Raw genomic sequence first — 25,533 nt, forward strand, 5'->3', positions numbered from 1 at the left:
CTGATCTTCTTACATAAAGTAACTGGAAGAGTTTCTTTTACTAGATACTATGTAAAAGACTGCAAGTCTGATTTCATATATTTGTTGCATACCAAGTTTAGAAATACATGGATTTTTATGTTCATGAATATTGTTGTACTTAATTAACACTCACAAATTTCTATTTTAAAATTTGAAACAGAATATCCTGAACTGCACAAAATTAAACGTGAGCTTTCAATGCTTCAGAAACTTTACAGTCTTTATAATTCAGTTATTGCTAGTATTGATGGATACAATGAAATGCTTTGGAATGATTTAAATATTGAAAAAATTAACAGCGAACTCCTGGATTTTCAAAACAAGTAAGTTTTTATATGCTAAAGTTCAGACAATTTTTATTTCTCAGCTCTCTGTTAATTAGCTTGTGAAAATTGCTCTGAGGGGCAAAAATCTGTTGGTTTATTTCAAGCTCAGGCTTGTGCAAGCATTCAGCACAGCTGCATTAGTTTTAGACTGGTGCATGAACTTTGCTCTGTCTGAGTCGCTTTAGGCATGTTGGGATATACCAGCATAGTAGGTTTTAGCTTATATAAGAAGGTACATAAATCTGTGGCATGGTGATTTCCTGAAACCACCTAAATCCACCTACTTAGTTATTTAGTTTACAGTTAATTGTCAGTCTGTGATGTTAGAATTTTGAAGTTACTATCTACTTCTGCATGGTTATATGGATTGAAATTGTTATTTCAAGACGGCTAGATAGCCGAACTAAATTCTGAGGGGTTATTTATGAGGTTTGAGAGGAATAATTTCCACATTGCAGGCAAAATGACTATTATGTGAAATCATGCTTTGCTGAAGTTAGAGGAGTTTTTCTCCGCTGTTGGTAAAGATGCACCTTTGGTTTTTCAACAGCGCAGCTGGGTCTGCAGTACTTCCTTGGCCAGCTTGTTACTTTTCCCAGATGGAGGGGCTTATGAACCAACAGGATTTGAGTTGTTTCATCTTTGGCAGCTTTCTAATTTCTGGCACTGGTGTATGGATGGAATTGCTAGAAAAAGGGAATTTTGTTGCAGGCAAAAGTGGAGAGTCTATATGCAGGTCTTAAGTATTCTGTGCATCCATTTCTTTTGAGTAGTTACGTGTACCAGTCTATGTTTTACTCTTAACAGGAATTCTTGAATATACATGAGAATCAAATTACATGCAAAAGTTTGAAAATAAATGAAAGATTTTTATCTGGTGCATATCTGTTGGAATAAAAAAGTGAACTGTCTCTGTTTTCTTTCTTCTTTTATTATTTTTGCATAGCATTTTTTTTTCACCTCTTTATGCAGTGGCTCTGATCACTTTCATACTCAAGAGCTCTTTTCTGCAGAGCCTCTCTTCTGGAACAGCCACTGTGTCACTGCTTCACCAGTAGTTCTGATCAGCTTTTGATTTTGAATTCTCCAGTGTTTTTTGAGAGAGATTTCACTTCCATTTTGGAAGTGAAAATTCAAAAGATTGAGACCACATCAGTGTTTTTCATTTCATCCCAAATCTTTGAAAATCATAAGACAACTTACTTGTGCTCAATTTTTTTAGTCAAATATTAATTTGTGTGTGTTATCATTTCAGCAGGATCCGTTTCTATACACACTGAAGGAGTGTGAAATGTACACAGGAGTGTGTGGAGTGTACTTTTTTTCTGGGGAAACTGAATGAACTGTCTTCTAGTCATTAGTTTGAAAAAAAACCTCTTGCCTTTTTTTTTTTTCAAATAATAATCCTCATTGTCTCTATAGTTAATTATATTTCACAGGTTGGTAGGACTATCTTTATGCTTCCTTCTTATGGAACTCTGAATGCAGCCATTGTGTGACAACAGTTTTGAATGTTATTTGCTTCAATTTTTGCTTCATGTGTGACTTTTTTTTCCCTCTCATGTGTCAAACTACATTTGGAACAAGGTGACCACCAATAGGTAGTAAATATTTTTTGTAATAGAAGTCTAACCAGGTACTATCTTTCCTTTGGCAGGCTTGGTAGCATTATTGCATCAATTTATTTTCTTTAAAGCTGAAAAAACAATGTATACATGGGGTACCCACAGAAATAACTAAGATGATATTATATGATGGTATGAAAGGTGAAGGAATACTGGAAATGCAGTTAGTGTTATAGCATAATTGTAAAGATATGCATAGTTCTTTACTGTAATGTTCTTTTTTTCCTACCCCTTTTGAAAATAGTAATATAATAGAAAACCTAGAATCATGAAAAGAAGAATCGCAAATATAGCTGTAGGTGAAAATAAATCAATTTGAAAGGAGATAAAAAGGGTAAGAGAAAATGCATGTGGTAGAGAGTATTATAGAAGTTTATATAACAGCTAGAGAGAAGTTTCCCATTATGTTGTACTGTAATATAGTGTAAAGAGAATGTCCAATAAATTTAAGAAGGAAGTTTAGACCTGATCAATAAAGTAGGTTTTTAACTTAGTGTGTAACTCACAGAACTTGCTGTTAGAAGATACTACTGAGATCAAAGCAAAGAAGAAAAGCTGTAAAAAAATAATAATAAAGCAGTTTTCATTACCAGAATAAGAGATCCCATTTCTAATTGCCAGCCTAATGCAGAGTTTGTAAGAATGTTGTTGTGCCCAGCACAGAGGTAGCCAGGAGCTGTTTCTTAAAGTCTTATGAATACTTGGCATACTATCATTTTCCATTCTACAATGTTTTGCTCTATATACTTAATACTATTGTTGGATTCAAGGTGAAAGACTACAGTGATTTTAGTGCCATGACAAGATGCATATGTTCATATCTACCTCTTACCAGCAAGCCATGAAGAATTCACACATGCTCCAGCATTGTGTGAGTGACAGATCTGTCTGATTTTGAGCTGTGAAAAATGGAGAATTTCTTTGAAGGATTTTTTCATTTTATGCAGCTTTTAATTTGTGCCATTGAGCAGTAAGAGAACTGCTGTCAGTCTTTGGTCCAGAGCTTTGACAGATGAAGACTGGCATGATTTGTTAGAAGCAAGTGGGGCTGTGACAGTTCTCAGTACAAGATGTTCTTCATTTTCTTTTTCTTTTTTTCATCTTGAAATTGTGCATAAAGGAAGATATTGCTTTAAATATCTTTCATACAAAGTAGGTATAAAATAGGACTTGTTTAATTGAAACAGAAGTAATTTTCTGTTTGCAAGCAGGTCAGTTTTAATTTAGCATGTACTTTATTTTGCTTGAATAATACATGTTGTTTGATCCTTAGTCCCCTTTACAAAATCAGATGTATTTTCAAATTTTTAGTAAAACAAAGACACTCCAAAACCTGAAGTTCAGACACAGTTTTGCACTTGAAATTAACCTCCTTTAATTCTAAATGAAATAGAAACCAAAACCTTCTAGTGTGATTTTTTTTTTTACTGTCTTAAGCAGTGTTTCATGCCTGTGATCAAAAACAATCAGCTATATATTATGTTGCCAACCTGCAATTGAATTTTTATTTATAGTCCACTGGTTCACTAGTTGAAAAATGAGAAGATATTTTACTATTAAATGGTGGATTGTGATTTTACAGAATAAAATATTTCCTCCTTTTTTGTGTCCTTTTTAAAGAATCCGCAAGTTACCGAAAGCATTGAAGGACTGGCAAGCTTTTCAAGACCTAAAAAAGAGAATCGATGACTTCACAGAGAGCTGTTCTTTGCTTGAAATGATGGCAAACAAAGTATGTTCGGCATAATAATTTGGAGATAAGATTCAGTTCAAAACCTCTTTTGAGGACTAGATTGTATGACTATAAGATGCTTTCCATAATTCTTTTTTTATAGATAAAAGCAGCTATGTTTATGGCAAAAATCTAGCTAGGCTTAGTTACAGAAAAGTAAAACAAAAGACTTCATAATGTGATTAGAACTATTAATACTTTCAGTGGAATGGAAATCAAGTCTCTTCAATTTACTTAACACATGCAGTGCAAAAGTATGTGATCATTCTACTCCTAAAGATAACAGAATTTGCAAAAATCTTCCTTAATTCCTATGGACTTTTCTAGGCAATGAAGTCACGACACTGGGAAAGAATTGCACAAGTAACTGGTCATCCCTTTAATGTTGACTCTGAAAATTTCTCTTTGAAAAACATAATGGATGCCCCTTTATTAAAATATAAAGAAGATATTGAGGTACATGTACTTTTCTGTTTGCTCTTAATGAATAACTTGTGATCTGGGGCTCTGTGCTTTTGAAATACTGTTTCTAGTTTAAAAATGGAGTTTGGTAGCTGGTATTACCAGCGATGGTTAGTTTATTTCCTTTTCATTCTGAAGAAGGGTTAAATAGATAGATGGTATTACAGTAATCCTTCCATAGAAGGAATTATATTGTTTTAAGAGTAATGTGGTTTTGTTATGCTTCTGTTTTAGGGTCTGCTTATTATAATCTTTTTCTTCCTTTTATGTATCTTCTTAGAAAAAATAGTTGATATAAGTCTGATCCTGTTAAGGGCTCAAAATCCTTGGAACATGTACAGTAGAATTCGGGGATATAGGATTGAAGGAGAGCAAGGTTCTTTAGTATTTCAGAAGTATCTCTTTGCAGGAGCACAGAGCAATGAGAATGCTTCTGTAATGTACACTAACTATGAAGCTATTGCCCCCTCTGTTTTGGGGAAGTAATTATCTATCAAGTGTATTAGCTTTATGCTCATCTTCTGCAAGAACAAAGTATAGTTAAAAATAAATATGGAAAAGCCCAACAGTTTCTAACTTCAGTTCTGTTGTCACTTAGCTTGATCTGTGGTCCCTCCAGATTAGCGACCTGATCTGTTTTGTTCCACAGAAGAGCAATGTTGAGACAAAAACATAAAATCAAACCTCCGCTGTCCAGATTTCCAGAAAAGAATTTAAGTCATGTGAAAGGTTCAGAGTTACAGTCTTACACTCAAAGATTAAACCTGTGATGGAATCCAATATACTACTGAACGTGAATTTGAGGTCCAATCTGTGTAGGTGCTCCTTTTGTCTCTGATGAAATAACCAATTTTATGACAGTCCTCACTGTGTTTAATGAGAAGCAGGCAGTCATGTTGTCCATGTACACTCTATTCTTGAACTGTATTGGTTTTAACTGGTAATGCATATTTTCCTTAAACCCCTCAGTAGGTGTATTTGACTTCAAATTTTAATACAAACAGAGAGGTAAATTCTGCCTGCAGATTCACTGAGTCAATGAACTTTCAAATGCATAAGGTGCTAGTACTAGTGAAGATGAAATGTTTGCTACAAGCAGTGCTATAATATAAGCTAGTTTGTAATATAATAATTTTGATGTGTTTCCATATATATTTTCATTAGCTAGAACTTACACTGAAGATTGGATCTAGCTAATGAATTTTAGTTGTCTTTATAAGTGTGCATTTTATTAGCCTTAGAGAAATGTCATTTACTTGTTTAATTTTTACACAGGACATCTGCATCAGTTCTGTTAAAGAAAAGGATATTGAAGCAAAATTGAAGCATGTCATCAGTGAATGGAATACTCATGCTTTCAGTTTTGTCCAGTTCAAAACTCGAGGAGAACTCCTTTTGAAAGGATCAGATACATTGGAGAAAATAGCTTTGGTGGAAGACAGCATCATGGTATTGGGGTCACTTATGAGCAATAGGTACAAAACTTAATAAATGCATATATTGTGTGAATGTAATCAAATGCAAAAGTAAAGAATGATCACATTAACATCTTTTTCCCTTTAACTCACATTCATTCACAGGTATAATGCACCCTATAAGTCCACCATACAACAGTGGGTTCAGAAGTTGACCAATACTGCAGAGATAATTGAAAACTGGATTACTGTACAAAATCTCTGGATTTACCTTGAAGCTGTGTTTGTTGGTGGAGACATTGCAAAACAACTACCTCAGGTATGTTGATGTATGATAACAATATGTTAATGGGAATGTGTTGTACCAAGAGATTAGCCACATCACAGAGTTTACTTGCCAATGCACTTAAGTTTTGTGGGCAATGCATAGGCACTTCAGAAGAAGCTTTGCCAGAGTGAGGTCTGTCTGTTTGAATTGCTTAGAACAGGAGCAGGATTGCCTGCAATTCAGGCTCTAATGTTCCTCTCAGCTTGCAATGTTAGTGAATCATATTATAGTACAGGGCTCAGGACTACTTGGTGGTGCAAAACTGCTTCACTGCTTTTACCATATATACAAATTCCCTTTGTCCTGATGCACATGTTTATAGGCTCTACATTATGTAATAGAATGACAGATTTTCCCTATGAAAGCTGTACTTGCTAGGACTCAAATATGATGAAGTCCCACAGAGGGATGATGCAAGACTTGGGCAGCTGCATGTGTACTAGTCTGTGTGGGCTATTGCAAACTCTTCAAAAGGCAGTTATGACCTTCCATGATAGCAGCTGCAAAACAGTTAAGGGACGATCTGACTTCCTGCAGGAAAGCAATACCAGAATAAGTCATCCTCTGTTGTGTCTGCTGATAGTCTTTCATACAGTTCTAACACACCACAGTTCAGTAGCACTGGATCAAACAGTGCTGTAACTTAAGAAAAATGTGATTATTGGGAATTTTTTAAATATGAATTTCTGACCACATCTTTTGTAATTAAAGGCTTATAATTTCCAAAACTAACATTAATTTTTGTAAGTAAAGTAAAGCTTTATTAAATGCAATTTAAGATAATGGTACTTTTTTTACTTAATGAGATCTGTGCTTATCAGAAAATCAATAAGCAGTTTTTGCAGATAAACAAATGCTGCAGCACAGTTGATAACTCCTAAAGCTACTTGTTGCAAGGATGGTACATGAACCAGTATTCTGAAAAAAAGCAAATGTGGTGACTGTCTTTAAAGGGGGAGGAGAAGGAACAGCTTGGTGGAGGAGTAATGATAGATGAGTGGGCTTAATTGCAATTCCTGGATGAATACTGCAACAAATAACTGTCTGTAAGCATCTGGAAGTTAACAAGGAGATGAGTAACAGTCAGTGTGGATTTGTTAGGAGCAAAAACCTGTCAAACAAATCTAATTTATTTGTAGGGTGTGCAACAAGCTTTGTGGATAGAAGAAAACCAGTAGTTGCTATAAATCTTGATAGGCTTTTGATGTTTTCTCTCATCTTAGTATCAGAAAATGAGTTTTAGATTACTGGTTTATAAAATGCAGGCAGAAGAGTGGAATGTGTAAACAGCAGTAACTGATAACTAGAATATTATACTGGGTTTTGTCTAAAGAAACACGTAGACAAATTTGGAAGAACATAGAGGAGGGTGATAAGAATGAGGGACTATCCAGGAAGGATGATGTGCAAGAAAAGACTCAGCAAACTAGGCTTGTTTGGCTTGAAGGAGAAGAAAAACTGAAGAGAAGATGTGACATGTTTTTTCAAAAATAAGGGCTACTCTCAGCAGAAAGAAAACAATGTGTTCTCTGTATCTATGAATGTGATGGGAAGTGATGGGTGTACACACAAGAAGGATAAAGCTTGGATATCAAAACAGAGTCACCAGTAGCAAAGATTGCCTGGAGGGGCTTCTAAATCTCCAGCCCTGAGCGTCTTTAAATAATGGTTTTCAGGAGTGGCATGGGTATGACCCTGCCTTGTGACAGGTAAATGGCTTTGGGTGTTCTCTTGATATCAGTTCTAGCTCTCAGATAATTTGTGACCCTATTACCATTAAAATTGTTTTAGGTGAAGAAAATGTGTTTAAAGTCAATATACCCATCATGTGAAAATATTTATTCCCCAGCTATCAGTATCTGAGAATTTGAATCCCTTCACCTACCATACCTTACAAATGGAGCAGCTTCAGACTATTTATAGTGGGTTTGTTAGTCAGGTATTACCATTAACAACTTATTACTCGTAATCTGTGTGGAACAGCCATTATGACATTGTGTGTTACTATTAGGAACTGTCATTTCTGAGAAGGCTGCTGAGTTTCCTGGTGTGTGTTGGAATCCTTTTATATGGATAATTTTGATGCCCAACATAAAGTAAAAGACATTTCTAGAGCTGTCCCATTGGACTCTTTCTCTTGCAATTTGAACTCTGGTCATTATAAGCACTGATCATTATAAGCATGCCTATAAATATTCATACATTAGTCCTGCAAAGAAGGCTTGATCAGCAAAGGAAGTATTAAACTGTTACTTTGTCTCATGGAATTCTTTAATTTTTGGAATTTAACAAACATGAGAAAGAGTTAATGCATTTTTCATGTACTCCAGGAAGCCAGAAGATTTCAGAACATTGATAAATCATGGCAGAGAATTATGCAGAGAGCCCATGAAACATCAAACATCGTGCAGTGCTGTGTTGGAGATGAGACTTTGGCGCAGCTATTACCACATTTGCTGGAACAATTGGAAATCTGTCAGAAATCACTGACTGGGTATTTGGAAAAGAAACGGTTAATATTTCCAAGATTTTTTTTTGTATCTGACCCTGTACTTCTGGAAATCCTTGGTCAAGCATCCGATTCCCACACTATCCAGGTACAAATAATAAAACAATAATGTTCTTACAGTCGATATTAGGAAGTGAGGCCTGTGGAGGGTTCTGTTATTTAGTTGAGGGAATTCACTTAGGAAAAGATCTAGAGAATCTTCTAATACAGGATTTAAAGACAAAGTAAGAATGCCATATCAGATCAGTTTATGGAGCTTTTTTTTTCTTCTCTGATTCTATTGTAGGCACATTTGTTAAGTTTGTTTGACAATGTTAACCGAGTTGGATTTAATGAAAAAAACTACGACCAGATTTTATTGTTTGAATCACAGGAAGGAGAAGAGGTCAATATTATTGAACCAGTTTTAGCTCAGGTAATGGAATATATTGCAGTTTTTCATGACTTGATTTGAAGTAGATTTATGTTTTAGAGACCAAAAGTGTGGCATCATGCTGTTACTTGACAAGCTGAAAGAAAACTTTTCAATGTGAACAGAAGAGCAAGGGCCAGAAAGGACACTACATTTGTGTCATTTTGTAATGATTGCTGTTTTTTCAGCAATAGTAATGTGAACTGCCAAATCCATCACATATCTCTAGAAGGACAATGGAGCAGAAGGAGAGAGGAGCCTTTTAGAGATGAAAGAATAACAAAGAGGGAAATGGGAGTACGAAGGTCTGGGAAAAAAGTCACATGGTGTTTTTTTCTCCTTGTGAATTATTCATGGACTGATTCTTTAAAGGTACTTTCTTATTATTTCAGGGCAATGTGGAATTCTGGTTAGGTCAGCTGCTGGATGGGATTAGGAAAACAATCCACACCATCATTAGACAGGCATCAGTGGCTATTAGTGATTCAGGATTTAAGCTGTATGACTTTCAGGCAATGTTTCCTGCACAAATAGGACTTCTGGGAATTCAAATGATCTGGACCAGAGATGCAGAGAAGGCACTGAACAGTACCAAAACAGACAAAAAGGTAGTACTTAATGAATCTTTGGGGATTAATTAAAACTATTGTTTGGAACAGTGCATATTGTGAAAAGTTAAAAGTAACGTGCAGGAAAAAAAAGCGCAGAATACTAGTTAAGTAATCAGAATAACAAACAAACCAGCAGGAAAACAGAATGATAAAAATGTTTTGAGATCACACCTCCTCATCCCAACATGTGATTTAGGATTGTTCCTAATCCTGTGATTTTCTGTATTGTTCTGTCAGCAGGGTCGTCTTGGGAAGGGACAGTTTCTCAGTCAGAGAATATAGGGAATTTTATCCTATTACTTTCCCAAAACTTAATTGGGAAAGAAAGAAGAGCTCCCAAAATTTGGGGAAATAGCTGTGCTTCATGAGCATTGGTCTGCTCTAACAGAATGTATTAGATTCTTCAGGTGTTGAACTTTTTTTTTTGTTTAGGGAAAGAATAGAAGCCATTTGGGGAGGTGCTGGTTTAATCTCAAACATGTGGAGAGAAGATGCTGTTAACACCAAGGTGTTATTACTCACACTGAATCTATGAAGGTGGCAGGAGAGGATGTGAACTAAAGAGTTGCAAATCAATCAAGAATATGCAATGAGATTGGTCTAAGAACTAGTCACACTATTCTACCATAAAAATTAATGTAGGGAAAAAATGCCATGCTGTGCTTTGATACTGAATGAAAACAGAGACTCTAGACTATGGGGAAGACCAAATATTTTTTTTTACATTTTCTGCACTGTACAAAGTTTAAAAGGGCACAAACCTGCTTTTGGTCCTTGCCAGTTCATATGTTAGCTAAACACAAAGATTCTTTTGCATTAACTAGAAATGTGTGTGTGTGTGTGTGTGTGTGTGTTTGGGGGGCATGGAGCTTGTTTAGTTCTCTGTTAGTTTTGCAGTGGTTTTTAGCACTCTTTTCTCAGCAAACAGTGTTTTAGGCTTTGCATATATTTGCAGAAAGCTAGTTTTCTTACACATTTGAACAGGAGTATATATAAGCTGCTTTTTCTGAAACTTCAGAGCTTTTTAAATTGCATATAGCAGGAGCATCACTGACAGAGGCTGATGTTGCTTATATAAGTCAGTATAGTACAGTCAGTTTTGTATTTTGTGGAATTTTGTAGCAGAATCTAGTGTCACAAAAGATATTATTACTTTAGAATTAACATCTAAAATTACACTATATTTCACCCCTTTTCTGGTTAGAAGATGTGATAGATCTCCAGATTTCTGTTCCTGCTAAAGAATAGATACTGCTTGGGCTGATGTGCAGTACCCAAAACCAGAGACTGATAGTTCTGAAGATGTTCATGAATGCAATAACCTGAAGATGTAATATATGGTAGAAGGAGCAATAGCCAAGGAATAAAACATTATGATGTGACCTATTCACCTAGATATAGTGTTATTGTACTCTGATAGGCTAAGAATGCATTCATGGAGGGCAGCCTGCAAATCTAAATTCAGGATTCCAAGCCTAATAAATATAAAGCAGATCATAGATGTCATAGGCCCATATGTTTCCAGGTGTTTTTTATTTTTTATTGTAAACATTGGAAGAACAAGTGATGTTTCTATTAATACAGTTGTTCTTGCTATGTGAAAAGGTAATGCACACAACAAATCAGAAGTTTTTGGACCTTTTAAATGATTTGATTGACATGACAACACACAATCTGACAGGAATGGAGCGCACAAAATATGAAACTTTAATCACCATTCATGTGCACCAGAAGGATATCTTTGATGATTTGGTAAGCTTTTAAAAACCTTTAAGGAACTTTTTGTATGGAAGATTTTGCACATATAAAAAAATAATTATAAACAAACCTTACAATCTATTCTCTTTGAGTAGCTCTGTTAGTGCTGTGGTACAGCATATCAGATTTAGTTTGATTTCTTATAGATGTGGTGCAGAGGTAAGGGTGAATTGTATGTACATTCATAGGTTTTAAAATAGTTGTTGATATGTCATGCACAAATTTACTGTAAGTAAAAGAGCTTAACTTTTAAAATTAAACTGTTCTCTCAAATTGAAAAATTAATACATTATGTAATTGAAATGTAAATGCAAAATAAGTCCCTTTATTATGACTGTCAATCATGTGATTTCCAGCCCAGCCTATGTGTTGATTTAAGGTGATAGTTATTCAAAGATTAAAGCAGTGAGGCTCCATATATTTGAAAAGGCTAGCAACAATAACCACAACAGATATTTTAATATTTCTTATAATTGAATTGCACCAGACTTCCTTTAGATAAATATATTGAAAAGATGAAACTGTGAAGTAAATTGCTTTCAAAAAGCTTGCATGATACAAAGGTCAGTAATTCAATACTGCATTGTTTAATTTATGCATGTTAGAAAGATAAAAATTAAGTGTGTGTGTGTAAAGAAAATTAGCAAATCACTAAGAAATATACTGAAAATTAGAAAGAAAACTGCCAGCTTCTAAGATAAAGATGGGATTTTATCCTCTGCCTGTAATTTTAAATGTATTTTTTAAATTATTTTTTAATTGGAAATTTCATTATCAGTTGCTTTAATGTCCTATAATAAAATTAAATCACAGAAAATTGGTTAAATTTAAAAGGTCTGTGTGTGAAATAAAAAATCAGGGATAACTTCAAAACTGTCGATAGGGTTCTTAATTGGTACATGTAATATTATCCTTTTCAAAGTTTTTGTTCCCTGCTAAACACATTCTTTTGTGATTAAGAGAAAGTAGAGGGAAGCAGCTGAGAATCAAAAACCTTCTCTTTACCTTATACCATGTCTGCAAAGCTGATAACCAGGGCTACGTATTGCATATGGTTATATTAAAAAGGCCAGAGGTTTTGAAATCAAGTGTCAAAAATAATGAACTAAGATCTTCAAATATGTGTGTGGCAAGTTCATGCTGAAAAATACATCCTAAATAAACAAACACATGGACATGTATACAATATATCTATGTGTTGTCCATGATTTAGTATTTCAGTGAGTAATGGCACCAGATACCATGCAGTGTAACTGGTATTGTTACTTGTTTTTTTATGAAGTTTTCCACCAACGGTCTTCAGTATCTCTGTAAGACACATTTCATAATCTCTATACATATTGCAGAGGAAAGTCAAGGTGATCAAAAGGTTCAGAGCATGTCATAGAGAGGTGTCCTAGGTTCAGCAGTAGCAGTCATTTTTTCTCCTTCTTAGTAGCCGGTGCAGTGTTGTGGTTTTGACTTTTGACCTGGGAACAATGCTGATAACACCGATGTTTTTAGTTGCTGCTCAGTAATGTTTACTCTGACCAAGGACTTTCTGAGTCTCATGCTCTGCCAGGGAGGAGGGGAAGCCGGGAGGAAGCAGAGACAGGACACCTGACCCAAACTAGCCAAAGAGGTATTCCATACCACAGCATGTCATGCCCAGGATGTAAACTGGGAGTTACCCGGAAGGGCTAGTTCACTGCACGGTTGGGCTGGGTATCAGCTGGTGCTGAGGTGTTGTATTCTCTTCCCTTGTTGTTTCCCTTATCATTATTATTGGTGGTAGCAGCAGTGGTTTGTGTTATACCTTAGTTACTGGACTGTTCTTATCTCACCCCATGGGAGTTACATTCTTTTGATTCTCCTTCCCTCCAGGAGTGAGGTGGGAGGAAGGGTGGGGGGAGTGAGTGAGCAGGCTGTGTGTTTCTGAGTTACTGACTGCACTTAAACCACAACAGTTCTTTTTGGCACCCAACATGGGGCACAAAGGGTTGAGATAACAACAGATCTGACCGAAGTGTGTCTAATCATATTTGTGATTAGCATTCTTTTGGATTAATAGTCACTTGTCACAATGCTGATTTATTGGCTCTCAGAGTTGTTGTTTCTGATCTCACACTTTCAGCCTGTCTACCTTACTTACACCTGGTATTTGCTGTGTTAGTGTTTATCAGATGGGGGGCTTGGGCTAAGGTTCTTTTCTCATTGTACTTTATGGTAATGACTTGTAGTACAATAGAATCATTGATCATGAAACTGATCTGGCTTCCAGTGTGGTCACCACCTTTATGCTTTGGGAGGTATATAATAGAAGTGCTTAGCGATTACATGTCTTTTTTCTCCTTCTCAGGTGGTCAACCTGTGAAGGAGACATTCTCTTACCCCCCCCCCCCTTCCTCCTCCCCTGCTCCCTGAGGGACAGGGAGGAGACTTGAAAGAATGTAACTCCCACGGGTTGAGATAAGAACAGTCCAGTAACTAAGGTATAACACAAACCACTGCTGCTACCACCAATAATAATGATAATGGAAACAACAAGGGAAGAGAATACAACACCTCAGCACTAGCTGATACCCAGCCCAACCGTGCAGTGAACTAGCCCTTCCGGGTAACTCCCAGTTTACATCCTGGGCATGACATGCTGTGGTATGGAATACCTCTTTGGTCAGTTTGGGTCAGGTGTCCTGTCTCTGCTTCCTCCCGGCTTCCCCTCCTCCCTGGCAGAGCATGAGACTCAGAAAGTCCTTGGTCAGAGTAAACATTACTTTAGCAACAACTAAAAACATTGGTGTTATCAGCGCTGCTCCCAGGCTGAAAGTCAAAACCACAGCACTGCACCAGCTACTAAGAAGGAGAAAAATGACTACTACTGCTGCACCCAGGGCAAGAGGTTTTAAAAGATCATTTGAGATATCTTAAATCCTGACAGATTCTGTGCTCATTCTTCCAACTCTTGAATTTATGCATAGTAGATTATTTTCTTTTTTCTTCTGAATGGACTGTTTCTTTTCTGTTTTAATGATTTTTCTTTTCTATTATAGGTCCGTATGAATATTAAGTCTCCATCTGATTTTGAATGGCAAAAGCAGGCTCGATTTTATTTCCTTGAAGACTTGGATAAATGCATTATCCAAATCACTGATGTAGAATTCACCTACTGCAATGAATACTTGGGGTGTACAGACAGGCTTGTCATAACTCCCTTAACTGACAGGTAGTTACAAAAAGAATACAGGGCATAGTTCTGGAGCTAAAACTTAATTCCTTTCATTTAATTCCTCTAACTTCCACGGGTCAGAATTCCTTTCTTGCACTATAATGCTGCAATATCGCTAATGAACAGCAGAGGCCAGTGCTTATATATTCAGCTTGTGAAAGCAGACATCCCTGGGAGGGGTCTTGAATTCTCTGAGCTTTCGCTTTAGCTGTGTGTGCTGTGGTAGGCATTGAAAAATTTACTTGTGCTCAAGATAGATATACCTGAACGCCATGCAGCCTTCACCAGCCTCAACAGAGTGGATCTGAAAAACAATACACTGCTGCTTTCAGTAAGCTATTAGTTGCATGAGAGTTTGGGATTACAGGAAGTGATTTACCATAAGGGAAAAAGCAGTAACTCAGGACACAGCATTGAGTAACTAGTGCCAATGCCATTTAAAGTAAAGTGGATGGAGAATTACAGGACTACAAACACAGAAAAAGCTTTGAGAGCAAAATACAAGAACTTTTAATTACTGGAGTATTATTTATACTGCACAGTATGATCTCTATTAGATGCATAGATTCCTAAAGTAATCAGTAGCACTTCAGCTAGGCAAGAGGGAGATGTATTTGGTATGTCAGAGCTTGTTCTTTTAAGTGTGAATAGGAATGTCAAATCTTCAGTTGTTTGTTGTGTGAAGGATGACTGCAGGCTATTGAATTACTGTTGTGTCTTTGCACTCTCTGTGCGCTAGATTTTATTTGCTAATGAAATTTCAGATTTTTGCCAATTTCTGAACCAAAATTATGCCCATTGAGCTATTTAAGAGAGCCAAACCCCTATACTTGAATACCTAGCTTTTAACAGCTGTCAAATTCTATGTTATGTACCCTACTGTTCCTATGCTAGGTAGATATCTGTTTGCAGCAGTAAGCATGCAATTGATTAGTAGGTAGGACAGCACTACCACACAGACAATATTTTTGCCCACTATGAGAGACAGTACAAAATTGTTGTAATCCAAAATTTGTCAACAGAATTAAAATGCAACACAGCTGATTTGGGATTGATTCAAGGTGCTGTGTCACATGAGATTGAAAACTAGCTCAGGGTGACATGATTGAAGAAAATGAGCCTTTTGAATGAATTTAAGCTATAATAATATTAACAAAAAATAACAGAGGTATCTGTCTTTGAGCAAACCTAGAAAAGCTAAACAAAGCTGCAGGGACTGATGGCTATCCACTGTCATATATTGAAAGAGTATTTGAAATAGAGATGTTTTTAGTGTCGGCATGGGAAATTTAAGTACCTAAGTCATGTTACATAAGAACAGATTTCATTCCCCTTATAGGCTTTTTCTATTTCAGTATTTTTATAACTACTATATGGACTTGTGTGACCTTCTGATAAATTTCACGTAATGATATCTCTGTTTTCCATTAATCAGCTTGGAGTCAAGTGCTGTTTGGCTAATGATTTTGTGTTCAGAAAGATTCCTGAAGCACACGATAAATATACATTGGTGATAGTACATTATATTAAGATAGTGTGTTTGAAATCATGTCAGACACAGACCATGTCATGACAGATACAAAATGAAATGGAAGTGAAGCTCTGTTTAGGACTTGTGCTATGTATGCATTTTGTCCTTGCTTCATTTTCAGTAGCAGAATTGTTAGGAGTAGTATTTTTTCTGTATTAACTGACTGACTGTTAGCTGATTACTGAGTAATAGGTGATAAAGCATTATTACTACTATTAGATTAGAATGAGTATTATGTTATTTTATAGGAAGTGCTACTAGCTGGTATCGGTTGTGTTTCTTCAGTGCCCATTTTCTCTCCCCAGATATATAATAAAGCTATTGACTTTATAGATTGGATTTTTTTAGTGTCAAAATGGGCTTACTGAGCATGTAGGTTAGACCCAACAGTCTTCGTACACGCTTCAGTAGTCTCCACACCATCTGACAATGCAGAGACTTAAACCTGAAGTTGTAAACCCAGGATAGAGGCTGAAGCAGATGATTCTAGGACTCATGATCCCTTCACTTCTTCCTCCACTGCCCATTACAGTCTTTCCTCTTGGCCATTCTCCTGGATGTCAAAAACTTCATGTGACTGACAGCACTGCTTTGGTTTGGCATGCTGGTAGGGAAATGACAAGAATAGCAGCTACTTCTAGTCCCTGTGCCTTCCCATTGCCAGATCAGAGAGCCTGTCTTGTGTGCTCTGGCGAGAGAGTAGGAGGATGGGAAAAAAAAGCAGAAACCCAATGGGTCTGGGTGCTGCAGAATAAGGCTGAGTTGTGGAGGGGTGGCATGTGATTAGCGTGAGAAAATTACAATACTGAAGTAGTTTGGTACTCGGCATTTATAATTGGCCTATGCATTTCCTGGGCTGTTGCAGTCATTGCTGTGCTGAATGCCTGCTTTTCTGCAGGTGGAGCAAACATGGTACCTGGTAACTCAGCTTCATTATGCAAACGGAGTGACTAAGGACTTTCCACATGGAATTATAGCCATTTCTGCCCCCTTCCTCAGCTCTGTATAATACTGCTGCTGTGGTTACATTAATGGACTTCAAGTAGTTAATAGTAAGAAAAGGTTGATAGAACCATTTGTTCTGTTTGTAGGTGTTACATCACTCTGGCACAGGCCCTGGGCATGAGTATGGGTGGTGCACCAGCAGGACCTGCAGGGACAGGGAAAACAGAAACAACTAAAGACATGGGCAAATGCCTGGGAAAGTATGTTGTTGTTTTCAATTGTTCAGACCAAATGGACTACAGAGGACTTGGCCGTATCTATAAAGGTAAGGAATAATCTGGTTTGTTCATTTTAGAGTCATAAGGTTTTGTCTCTTTATTAGTGAGTTAGCAGTGATTAGTAGGGTATTTTCTTCTCTGTTACCTCTTATTTCCAGACACTCTTCAACTTTTCCTGATATTTGATTCTCCTTTTTTTTCACCCTTTTTAATTCCTGCTTGCTTTCCAGTCTTTTTTAAAATTCTTGGAGGGTGTTTCCTATCCTTTTCATTTTTAATCCTTCCTACTGATTTTATTTATTCCTCTATCCCACCATGCCAAACACAGAGGATATTTAACCCTCCATTGCCATTTTTGTATTAACCAAGACAAGCAAATACGAAACTCAATAATGTTGTGCAAGGCAGGGAAACATGCAAATTGGTGCAGTGTCTTATTTTGAGCTTTAGAACTTTTTTGACACTAGAACAATGAGATAGTGGTCTAACTCTGATAACTTTTCATGATAAGCAGAGTCCATTTTGCTGTATGATTCTTGCATCATGTGAGGACCAGGTTTGTAGGATAACTGTACTGATTGGAGTGGGAGTGTTGTCACATTACTTAGACATGGTTAAAGATCTCTTTAGTCCTGTCTTTTATTTTCTGCTTTTACTCCATTTCTCTATTTGGTTACCCTAATATATTCTATGTGGGGACAGAAATTAATGCACAGTATGATAGTGCACGAGAGAGTTACATTATCTCTAAGCTGTTTTGCAGTTGACAGTTTACTTGCTGTGCCTTTGCTTGTGTGTGGGTGTATACATATGTATGTATTTTCTTTCTTTTTTTTTTTTTTAAATGAATGAAATAATTTGCAAGAACTGAATTTATTCAAAGCTGTGGGACATTGGCCTTGCCTGAGAGCCCGGTTTCCTAACTCCATGCAGCAGGTGGCATTGCAGAACAAATGATTAATTTATTTTATTTTTCCCCAAAGAAAAAATGTTGGGCTAGAATTGAACCTCACCATTCTATAGAGAACATCATTCCCAAACCCTTTAATATACAGATAGTAAGTGTAAGAGACAGTATTATATGGAAAAAAAATTCTTAGTTAAAGAATATCCATCTTTAGGGTTTTTCCTTGTTGCATCCCAAAGAGTAGATGTTGATGTTTGTTTTTGTTTTTTTTTTTCTGTTTGAGCCCAGGATGACCACCACACAGGCAAGGGCAAGGACTTCACTAGCCAGGACACAGTCCCACAGTGCCTGAGCAGGGTAGGCTGGTGACAGCTTGTTCTGTCAGCTGTCCAGTGACCATCAGTCAAGGTAAAATAATAAGCTGAGGCCAGGGTCCATCCAGGGATCTCGGTCAGAACAGCGGGAGTCAGGGATGAAGGTAAGACTACAGATAGTTCTGGGGTCCTCCAGGAAGTGCAATCAGCAAGTCAGAATAACAGGAGATAGAACTGTGCCCAGCCTTACATACATCATAGGTAAGGTCTGCCTGAGATGAAATGGAGCTTCTGGACTGGAGGACAGAGGGTATGGGTAGAAGTCCCAGGTAAGACTGGAGCGGGCAATTAAAGCCTGCTGCTACATCCAGGGCCATGAATTCCTTAGTTAAAGGACTTGCTTCCACACCAGTGAAGTCAAGGAACATTCTTAATTTGTTTTTCAAGACAGTAGGAATAAGGTTTTCATATTTTAAATTTGGTATCTATCTGTAGAATTACTTTAGTCTTTGCTTCATTATGGTGTTGTGGTATTTGTATATATTCCATTTGCTTTTTAGATTTTGTAATGAAGTCCATGTGAATTTTTATTCTTTTCGAATTATTTTCTTTTGGAGTATTCTTTTCCTTGTAGTATCACAGAAATTAGCTAGCAGCTGTTTAGGAAAAAGATTACATATGGAAATGAGCTGAATTTCACAGGAGATCTGCAGTATTGCCATGGCTGAATCCAATCTAAAGGAGCCATTTTTGGCTGTGCTATGACTGGTTTTGATCTAGTGGGACTCCACTAATTTTGTTGAAGAGTCCTTCCCAAATTACATGGGTAAAAAAGACCAATCAGTGCAACAGTATTAAAAGAAGTGGTTGATGGATGTAAATAAATGAATGTAAGAATCATTTTTATAGTTTTTTCTTTTTGTGCTATCTGCAAAAACTGACAGGTATTGATTTGGCTATCATAGTTGGTCACAGTAGAAGAAAGGACAGAGAGGAAGAGGGTAGAGGAGAAACATAAAAGGGACTTCAAGGGGATTTAGAGTAAGATGATAGTTCCTAGAAGAATGTCTCAAAGAGCAAGAGAAGATCAGACAAAGAACAGCAGAGAGAAGGGAAGAAGGATATTATGAGCAGAACAGGCCAGAGAAAGACAAAAGAAGAGAAAACATGAAAGAGGAAACAAAACAAAGTGGAAAAGTATGTATCAATAGTATTATTACTGATTTTTGAGCACTTTTTCTTCCATTAGCTTAAGTGTCTTAAAGAATTAACATTACACACAAAAAAAACCTTGATTTATTTTACTAGTACTATAGGCATTGCCATATATGATATGGGGATTCAAGGCAGCTCTGGGCATAAGTTGTTCAATATTACAAACACACCTATGCCTTTTCCTGGACATGCTTTTTCTCTGCATTTAGCACTGCCTTCAAACAGCTTAAGCCAAACTGAGCTCTACTAGTCCAGTGGATTGAATTAAACATTCCTGAAAATTTTTTTATAGCACCAATTAAAATACCGATGCAGGTCCTTGCTTGACCCAGGCTGTGGGAAATACTGGTCTAGTGTGGGTTTTGGGAGGGGAGCAGATGTATCCATGAAGCTCCTGCAGGGACTTACTAGCCTTTGTCTCTCGTGAAATGACCATGGAACAGCAGAGGAACACATAGCTTTTCCACTACTGCTCTGGAATGCTGCTGCTGTACACTCTCCTATTTCAATTCTGCTAACATGATACAGAAGGAGGAGTACTTGACTTTCCCAAAAGACATGATATTTATGGATACTAATGTCTGTCTAGAACTCTGTATTCTGTTCCAAATAACAGTTTTAAGTGTGACATTGGGTTCCTCTCTCTAGAAGAGCAGGATGCTATTCTCCAACAATTTTTGACCTATGAATTAATTGTTATAAATTGTTACAACGCTTCTGTCACAAATGTAGTGACTTTTCATTTGATTCTGTGCTTTCATTTAGGTAAGTGTCTCTCAAGCTCATCTTTGACAATTTCACACCCTGCATAGATGAGTTTCCATGCTATATGCATACTTATGCTACTAGGCACTATAGAGAGTGTTATTGAACACTTTTTGTTTTAAGGTTGTTTATCTTTCTTCCAAGGGGTAATTCTTGTTCTGGATGTCATTAACACACAGCCCAATTTATTCTGAGTTTTTACTTCTTACTTTACTCTGTATTCATACTCTCTGTTCTTCTTATGTTGCATTAAGTTGTATAGAACATGCTACCTTTTATATATAAATTATTCATGTTTGATCTTATATATTAACAAAATATATATATTTTTTGGTTTTGCTTTTTTAGGTTTAGCTCAGTCAGGTGCATGGGGTTGCTTTGATGAATTCAACCGCATTGAACTGCCAGTTTTATCAGTAGCTGCTCAGCAGATATATATTGTACTTCAGTGTAAGAAAAATAAGAAACCTCAGTTCGTCTTCACTGATGGCGATGTTGTGGACATGGACAGAGAATTTGGTATATTTCTGACTATGGTATGTGTGTGAATATGTGTAAATGGCACCATTGTGAAAAATCTTTCCTATTTCGTTTCCTATTGAAATTTCCCTGTTGAAATAGTTAAAACTGTCTGTTAGAAAATAGTGAATACAATTTGAACAATAATTTGGTCAAATGATAATGATGATATTTCATCTTGCCCACATTTTTAATTGGAATTCAGGACTTGAGGTATGCAATTATCATTAACTACATGTTCTAAGGCCTTTTTTAGTTGAATATTTGACAGATTGAGACTAACCCTCTCAATTGTTACTCAAAGTTTGCCAAAATAAAACAGAAGTAATTGAACATTTCAAGGACTACCATAGTCGGTCTGGTCAGTATTTCACCACCTGTGAAGAACTTTTGACCACAATCTGTCTATATGACAGCATGAAGGAAAACACTCACTCTCTGGTTCCCTGGCCTCCTGAAGATTTATCTTTGGTGCCTGTGGACTGCTTCTAGCAAGTGCAGGAGACAAAGCAGCAGGAAAGTGTAAGAATACCTTAAAAGCATCTTTGTATCTGCCCCTCGTTAGCTGTAGACTACATATGCACAACTCAAAATGGAAACATTTGTCTTTATTTTAAGCATTCCTACCTTTGAAAAGGTGTTAATGTTGTGAATTTGAAAAAATGTCAATTTGAAAAAGAGGACAGATCAGTGGCATACAAAGGGCAGTGTGAAGACAGTTTGGAAACAGCTGGAAGAATGCAAGAAGTTATCACTGTGTAGCCAATGATTGCTGTTGTCACAACTGAGCGGTGCAGTAGTCTCATGAATGACTTACACATCTTCAGTGAAAGGTCAGATCTGTTAGTTTAAATTATATTCAGTAATAGCTTGCATTGCTTGGCTGACTTTACACTGAAATGGTCTGGGAATGCTCACAAAGGACAGTAACCTCCAGCACTGGAACACCATCAAGACATGAGGAACTAATAATTTAAAACATCTCCAACAAGATCTGTAAGTGGCTATCTCTCTATGTGTGTTTTGGGCACCTCCAAAAAACGTGTAATACTACATACTTCATAAACTGCTGTTTTCAGGCAACTGTGTAGTGATGTGTAATTGAGACATGCTCAAGTTACCCTTCGTAACCTGGCATGTGCTCCTATGTTTGCCAAATTATTATCAGGAAGGATAAACCTTATCTTGCTTTCATTATATAAAATTTTATTGTATATTTTTTGTTTTTCAGAACCCTGGCTATGCAGGACGACAGGAGCTCCCAGAAAATTTGAAGATCCAGTTTCGCACAGTTGCTATGATGGTGCCTGACCGTAGCATTATTATGCGAGTCAAGCTGGCAAGTGCTGGTTTCCGAGACAACCAAGTCCTTAGTCGAAAATTCTATACACTCTACAAACTCTGTGAAGAGCAGTTATCTAAACAGGTAAAATAAATATTTGTCCAACTGTAAGCTGTCACTCGATGGGCATGTAGAGAATATACTTTCATAGAACATATAATTATTTTTACACTTGTGAACCTATTAATTTTTTAGGGTTTTCAGTTTCAAGTTCTAGAAACAGTCTGAAATCATCATGTTGCTTTTATTTTTCATGCTAATTTGTGTAGTAAAGGAAATCTGATTTGTGATTCTTGAACAGAGTGCAGTTATTGGAGAAGTTATGAGGAATGGTATATATTGCTCTGCTGAACTTTGTAGTTCAGTCTCCTCACTTACAAAGACTAGATCTATTGGAGAGGCAGTGTAAGAACTGTAAATAACTGAAGAGTGCCCAGCTGGCACTGCCTGGCTGAGCACTACCAAAAAAGTGCTGTTCTGTTTGGTATACGGTATTTAAGGAGAAACAAAGGGTAAAGCTGATCTTAAGAACAGGCCTAGTTGTTGCCTTTTGAATGCCCTGTGTTGACTGTCCACTAGAGGGTCTCAAAGAGAAATCATATGAACGGTAAATAAGTTGCAGTTCAAATGTCTTGCTTTGGTTGGGTCCTAACAAACGTGGGCATATTGGCTACATTTTCCATCACATCATTTCAGTTCTATACTACGTAATGTATTAGTGATTATGTAGACTTCCATGTAGAAATCTTGGACTACACTAGAATAGGATAATGGTGCATCGTATTTCCCTCATTACTTCAGAATTGAGACACAAAAGTATAGATTTGGATTTTCTCTTCCCTTCTCCATACCTCTGCAATCTCACTCTCAATATATATATAACCTAACTGGAGTCCAGTTAATTTTTCTTAGATTTATTTTTCTGGGAGAGTTTTACTCACCAGCTTTATGTTGTAGACTGGTTTCTGAAGGGTCATATTTGCTATTGGCTTCCCTGTAATATTGCACAGGGTGTCTCCATTAGACTTCAACTTAGTTTGTAGGCAATATGAATCACCCTATATTGATTTAGCATCACTGGTGTTAGTCCATTTGTTGTTCTTCAAACTACTCTGTCAGTCCTGTCATCTGCCTGTGTTTTATAGTTACCAGGCTTATAGGCTGTATCTGTCACAGGATCATTTTCCAATAACAATCTCTTAAATTGAATTTGTGGACATTTTTTAGGAAAATTTGTGTATGCACAGTTTCAACAATTAGCAACAGAGCTTGTCTCTGGAGTGTTGAATATGGATCTCTTTTATTCCTTATGCTTGGCCTCAGTAGGATAGAATTTTCTCATTGCCTCAGTTTGTATAGTAATTTTTGTCCTGGGTATGATTTTTTACTTCACTGTGGAAGAGACATTTAAGCAGACATGAGAAATTCAGCCATCTGCTTCTGCAAGAGTGATTTGCTTGTTTTGTGTTATCATGGATGTTGGAACTGGTTTACTTCTGGACAGAGTACTTAAAAGTAACATACACCCCCAAACAAAACTTTTTTTAACTGTTTTAACACTGTACAATATTTTGTACATGAACATTGCTGCATCTGCACCAAGAGTTTCTCTGTGTAGTCTGGTCATTTGTGCAGCAGAAACTGCCCCGGAGTCTCTGAGACAGCAATATTCTCCACTCAGCATGTTAACATATTGAAGCATCTAAGTGGTGCTTATCATTTGGCCTAGGGATTGCAGAAACTGCCTGGAGGACTCTGTGCAACTTCTGAAATTCTCATCTGGATAACCCCTGTACCAATTAGTCAAATGCTTTGTTGTGAAGGCACGTAGCTCAATCAACTTGTCTCAGGTCAGTCATTTGCCTCATCTCTGCTGATGCTAGCAAGGGAGTTCCTTGATATTAATTAATGGAAATTAATGAACAAGTGCTCTACATGTGTCACATCTCACCCAGATACATCATATATATATATATATATTTGAATTTTATGCTCTTATAACTAGAATTCCATAGTGAGGACCAGGACTTACAAAGATAAGGCTCCATCTATTGGAAGAAAGATTCATCAGCTTCTTCCTCATCAGGAAGTTTGTAGCACGCATCTGCCACAATGTTGATTTGCCCTCTAATCCTAACCCAAATACTCTCAACCGGTTTATCAGCCATCCTAAGGCAAAGTATTACCACACTCTTTCACTCCTTCCTAAAGAACCTGTATCCATCTGTTGCATCAATCCAGTCTTGTAAGCTATCTCACCACATTTCTTTCATGCTAGTTAGACTGTAGCCCTGTAACTGCACACAGAGCTCTGATTTTAAATCTTTAGTTCCCACTGCATGCATTAGTGATCAGGCACTTCAAATTGCCCCCTGCTTGTGCTGGTTACCCAAGAAATATGTGAGCTCTTCTGCAGTAATGCTGTTTTCTTGGCCCTTCCTTATCTGTATGCATATACTTGAGATGTGCCAATTTCCACATATGAAACACATCACTCTTGAGGTCTCTTTTGTCCATCTCAGGCTGAATCTTTTGCTTTTCAGTTGAGTCCACCACTTCCTCACTTTAATGTGAGTTTTCATCTCCCTCCCCCATCATTCATAGTTAGTTGCACTAGTAATGGAATATTTTGAAAGACTTGTCAAAGCTCTTGGTGAAGTTTATTGTAGTTTGGGGAATACATCTGATGAAACGTGGTAATATGTAGAGTGAGATCTAATGAGTTCATCTGATTAGGTATGGGAGTCCCATGAGCTAGAGAGTTTTTCTATTTCTGAAAGTACAGTGAGACACAAATTGCTTTTGTCTAGCCAGAAAACTAGAACTATATAGTACAGACAGGCTTTCTTAAAGGGATATTGATCTGTCTTTCCCAGTGGAATTTATTTATTTAAATTTGTAATTGTAAATTTTAAATTCAAGTAAGTACTGCTGGGTATCTGGGCAGTTGTCTAGAAAGAGCAGGGTCACATAAAGCATCAATGTAATGGGAAATAGCAGAACACTGATTTCAGCAAATGTGATATATATTAACAGAAGAAAGTAACAACAGAAAGGATTCACCAGTTGAACTTAATTCCCACAAAATCTAAGAAGAATTTGCCAGAAGGACTGCATAGAGTGCTTCAGACGTTTTACACACACAAATGCAGGCTCTGTAGAAAGAGCAGCTCTGACTTACAAGTAGCCAAAGGCATCTCGAGTGACTGTCATCTCCTTCAGAAAAAGAAATACATATAAAAGTCAAGGAAGAGTCCTTAGCAAATTTAGGAAGCCCAAGGTGTCCACAACAGTTATTCTAACAATGCCTCCA

The 25,533-nt window shown here is 36.9% G+C and overlaps 1 protein-coding gene across 1 annotated transcript in view; it reads left to right on the forward strand.

Moving 5' to 3' along the window:
• The window catches only part of LOC134158723 (dynein axonemal heavy chain 5-like), a 160,149-nt gene that overhangs the window by 38,209 nt on the left and 96,407 nt on the right, over window positions 1–25,533 (forward strand). Inside the window, exons 32-44 of the mRNA XM_062608958.1 lie at window positions 182–344; window positions 3,593–3,704; window positions 4,032–4,160; window positions 5,442–5,641; window positions 5,747–5,900; window positions 8,240–8,506; window positions 8,705–8,833; window positions 9,223–9,438; window positions 11,047–11,193; window positions 14,229–14,401; window positions 17,027–17,205; window positions 20,708–20,895; window positions 22,110–22,304. Of these exons, the coding sequence (XP_062464942.1) occupies window positions 182–344; window positions 3,593–3,704; window positions 4,032–4,160; window positions 5,442–5,641; window positions 5,747–5,900; window positions 8,240–8,506; window positions 8,705–8,833; window positions 9,223–9,438; window positions 11,047–11,193; window positions 14,229–14,401; window positions 17,027–17,205; window positions 20,708–20,895; window positions 22,110–22,304 (2,252 nt within the window). The remainder of the gene's footprint in view (window positions 1–181; window positions 345–3,592; window positions 3,705–4,031; window positions 4,161–5,441; window positions 5,642–5,746; window positions 5,901–8,239; window positions 8,507–8,704; window positions 8,834–9,222; window positions 9,439–11,046; window positions 11,194–14,228; window positions 14,402–17,026; window positions 17,206–20,707; window positions 20,896–22,109; window positions 22,305–25,533) is intronic.

Source organism: Pezoporus occidentalis, unplaced genomic scaffold (genome assembly GCF_034315485.1).
Source record: "Pezoporus occidentalis ecotype Australia unplaced genomic scaffold, CSIRO_AGI_Poc_V1 ctg132, whole genome shotgun sequence".
In the NCBI taxonomy this organism is placed as follows: domain Eukaryota; kingdom Metazoa; phylum Chordata; class Aves; order Psittaciformes; family Psittacidae; genus Pezoporus; species Pezoporus occidentalis.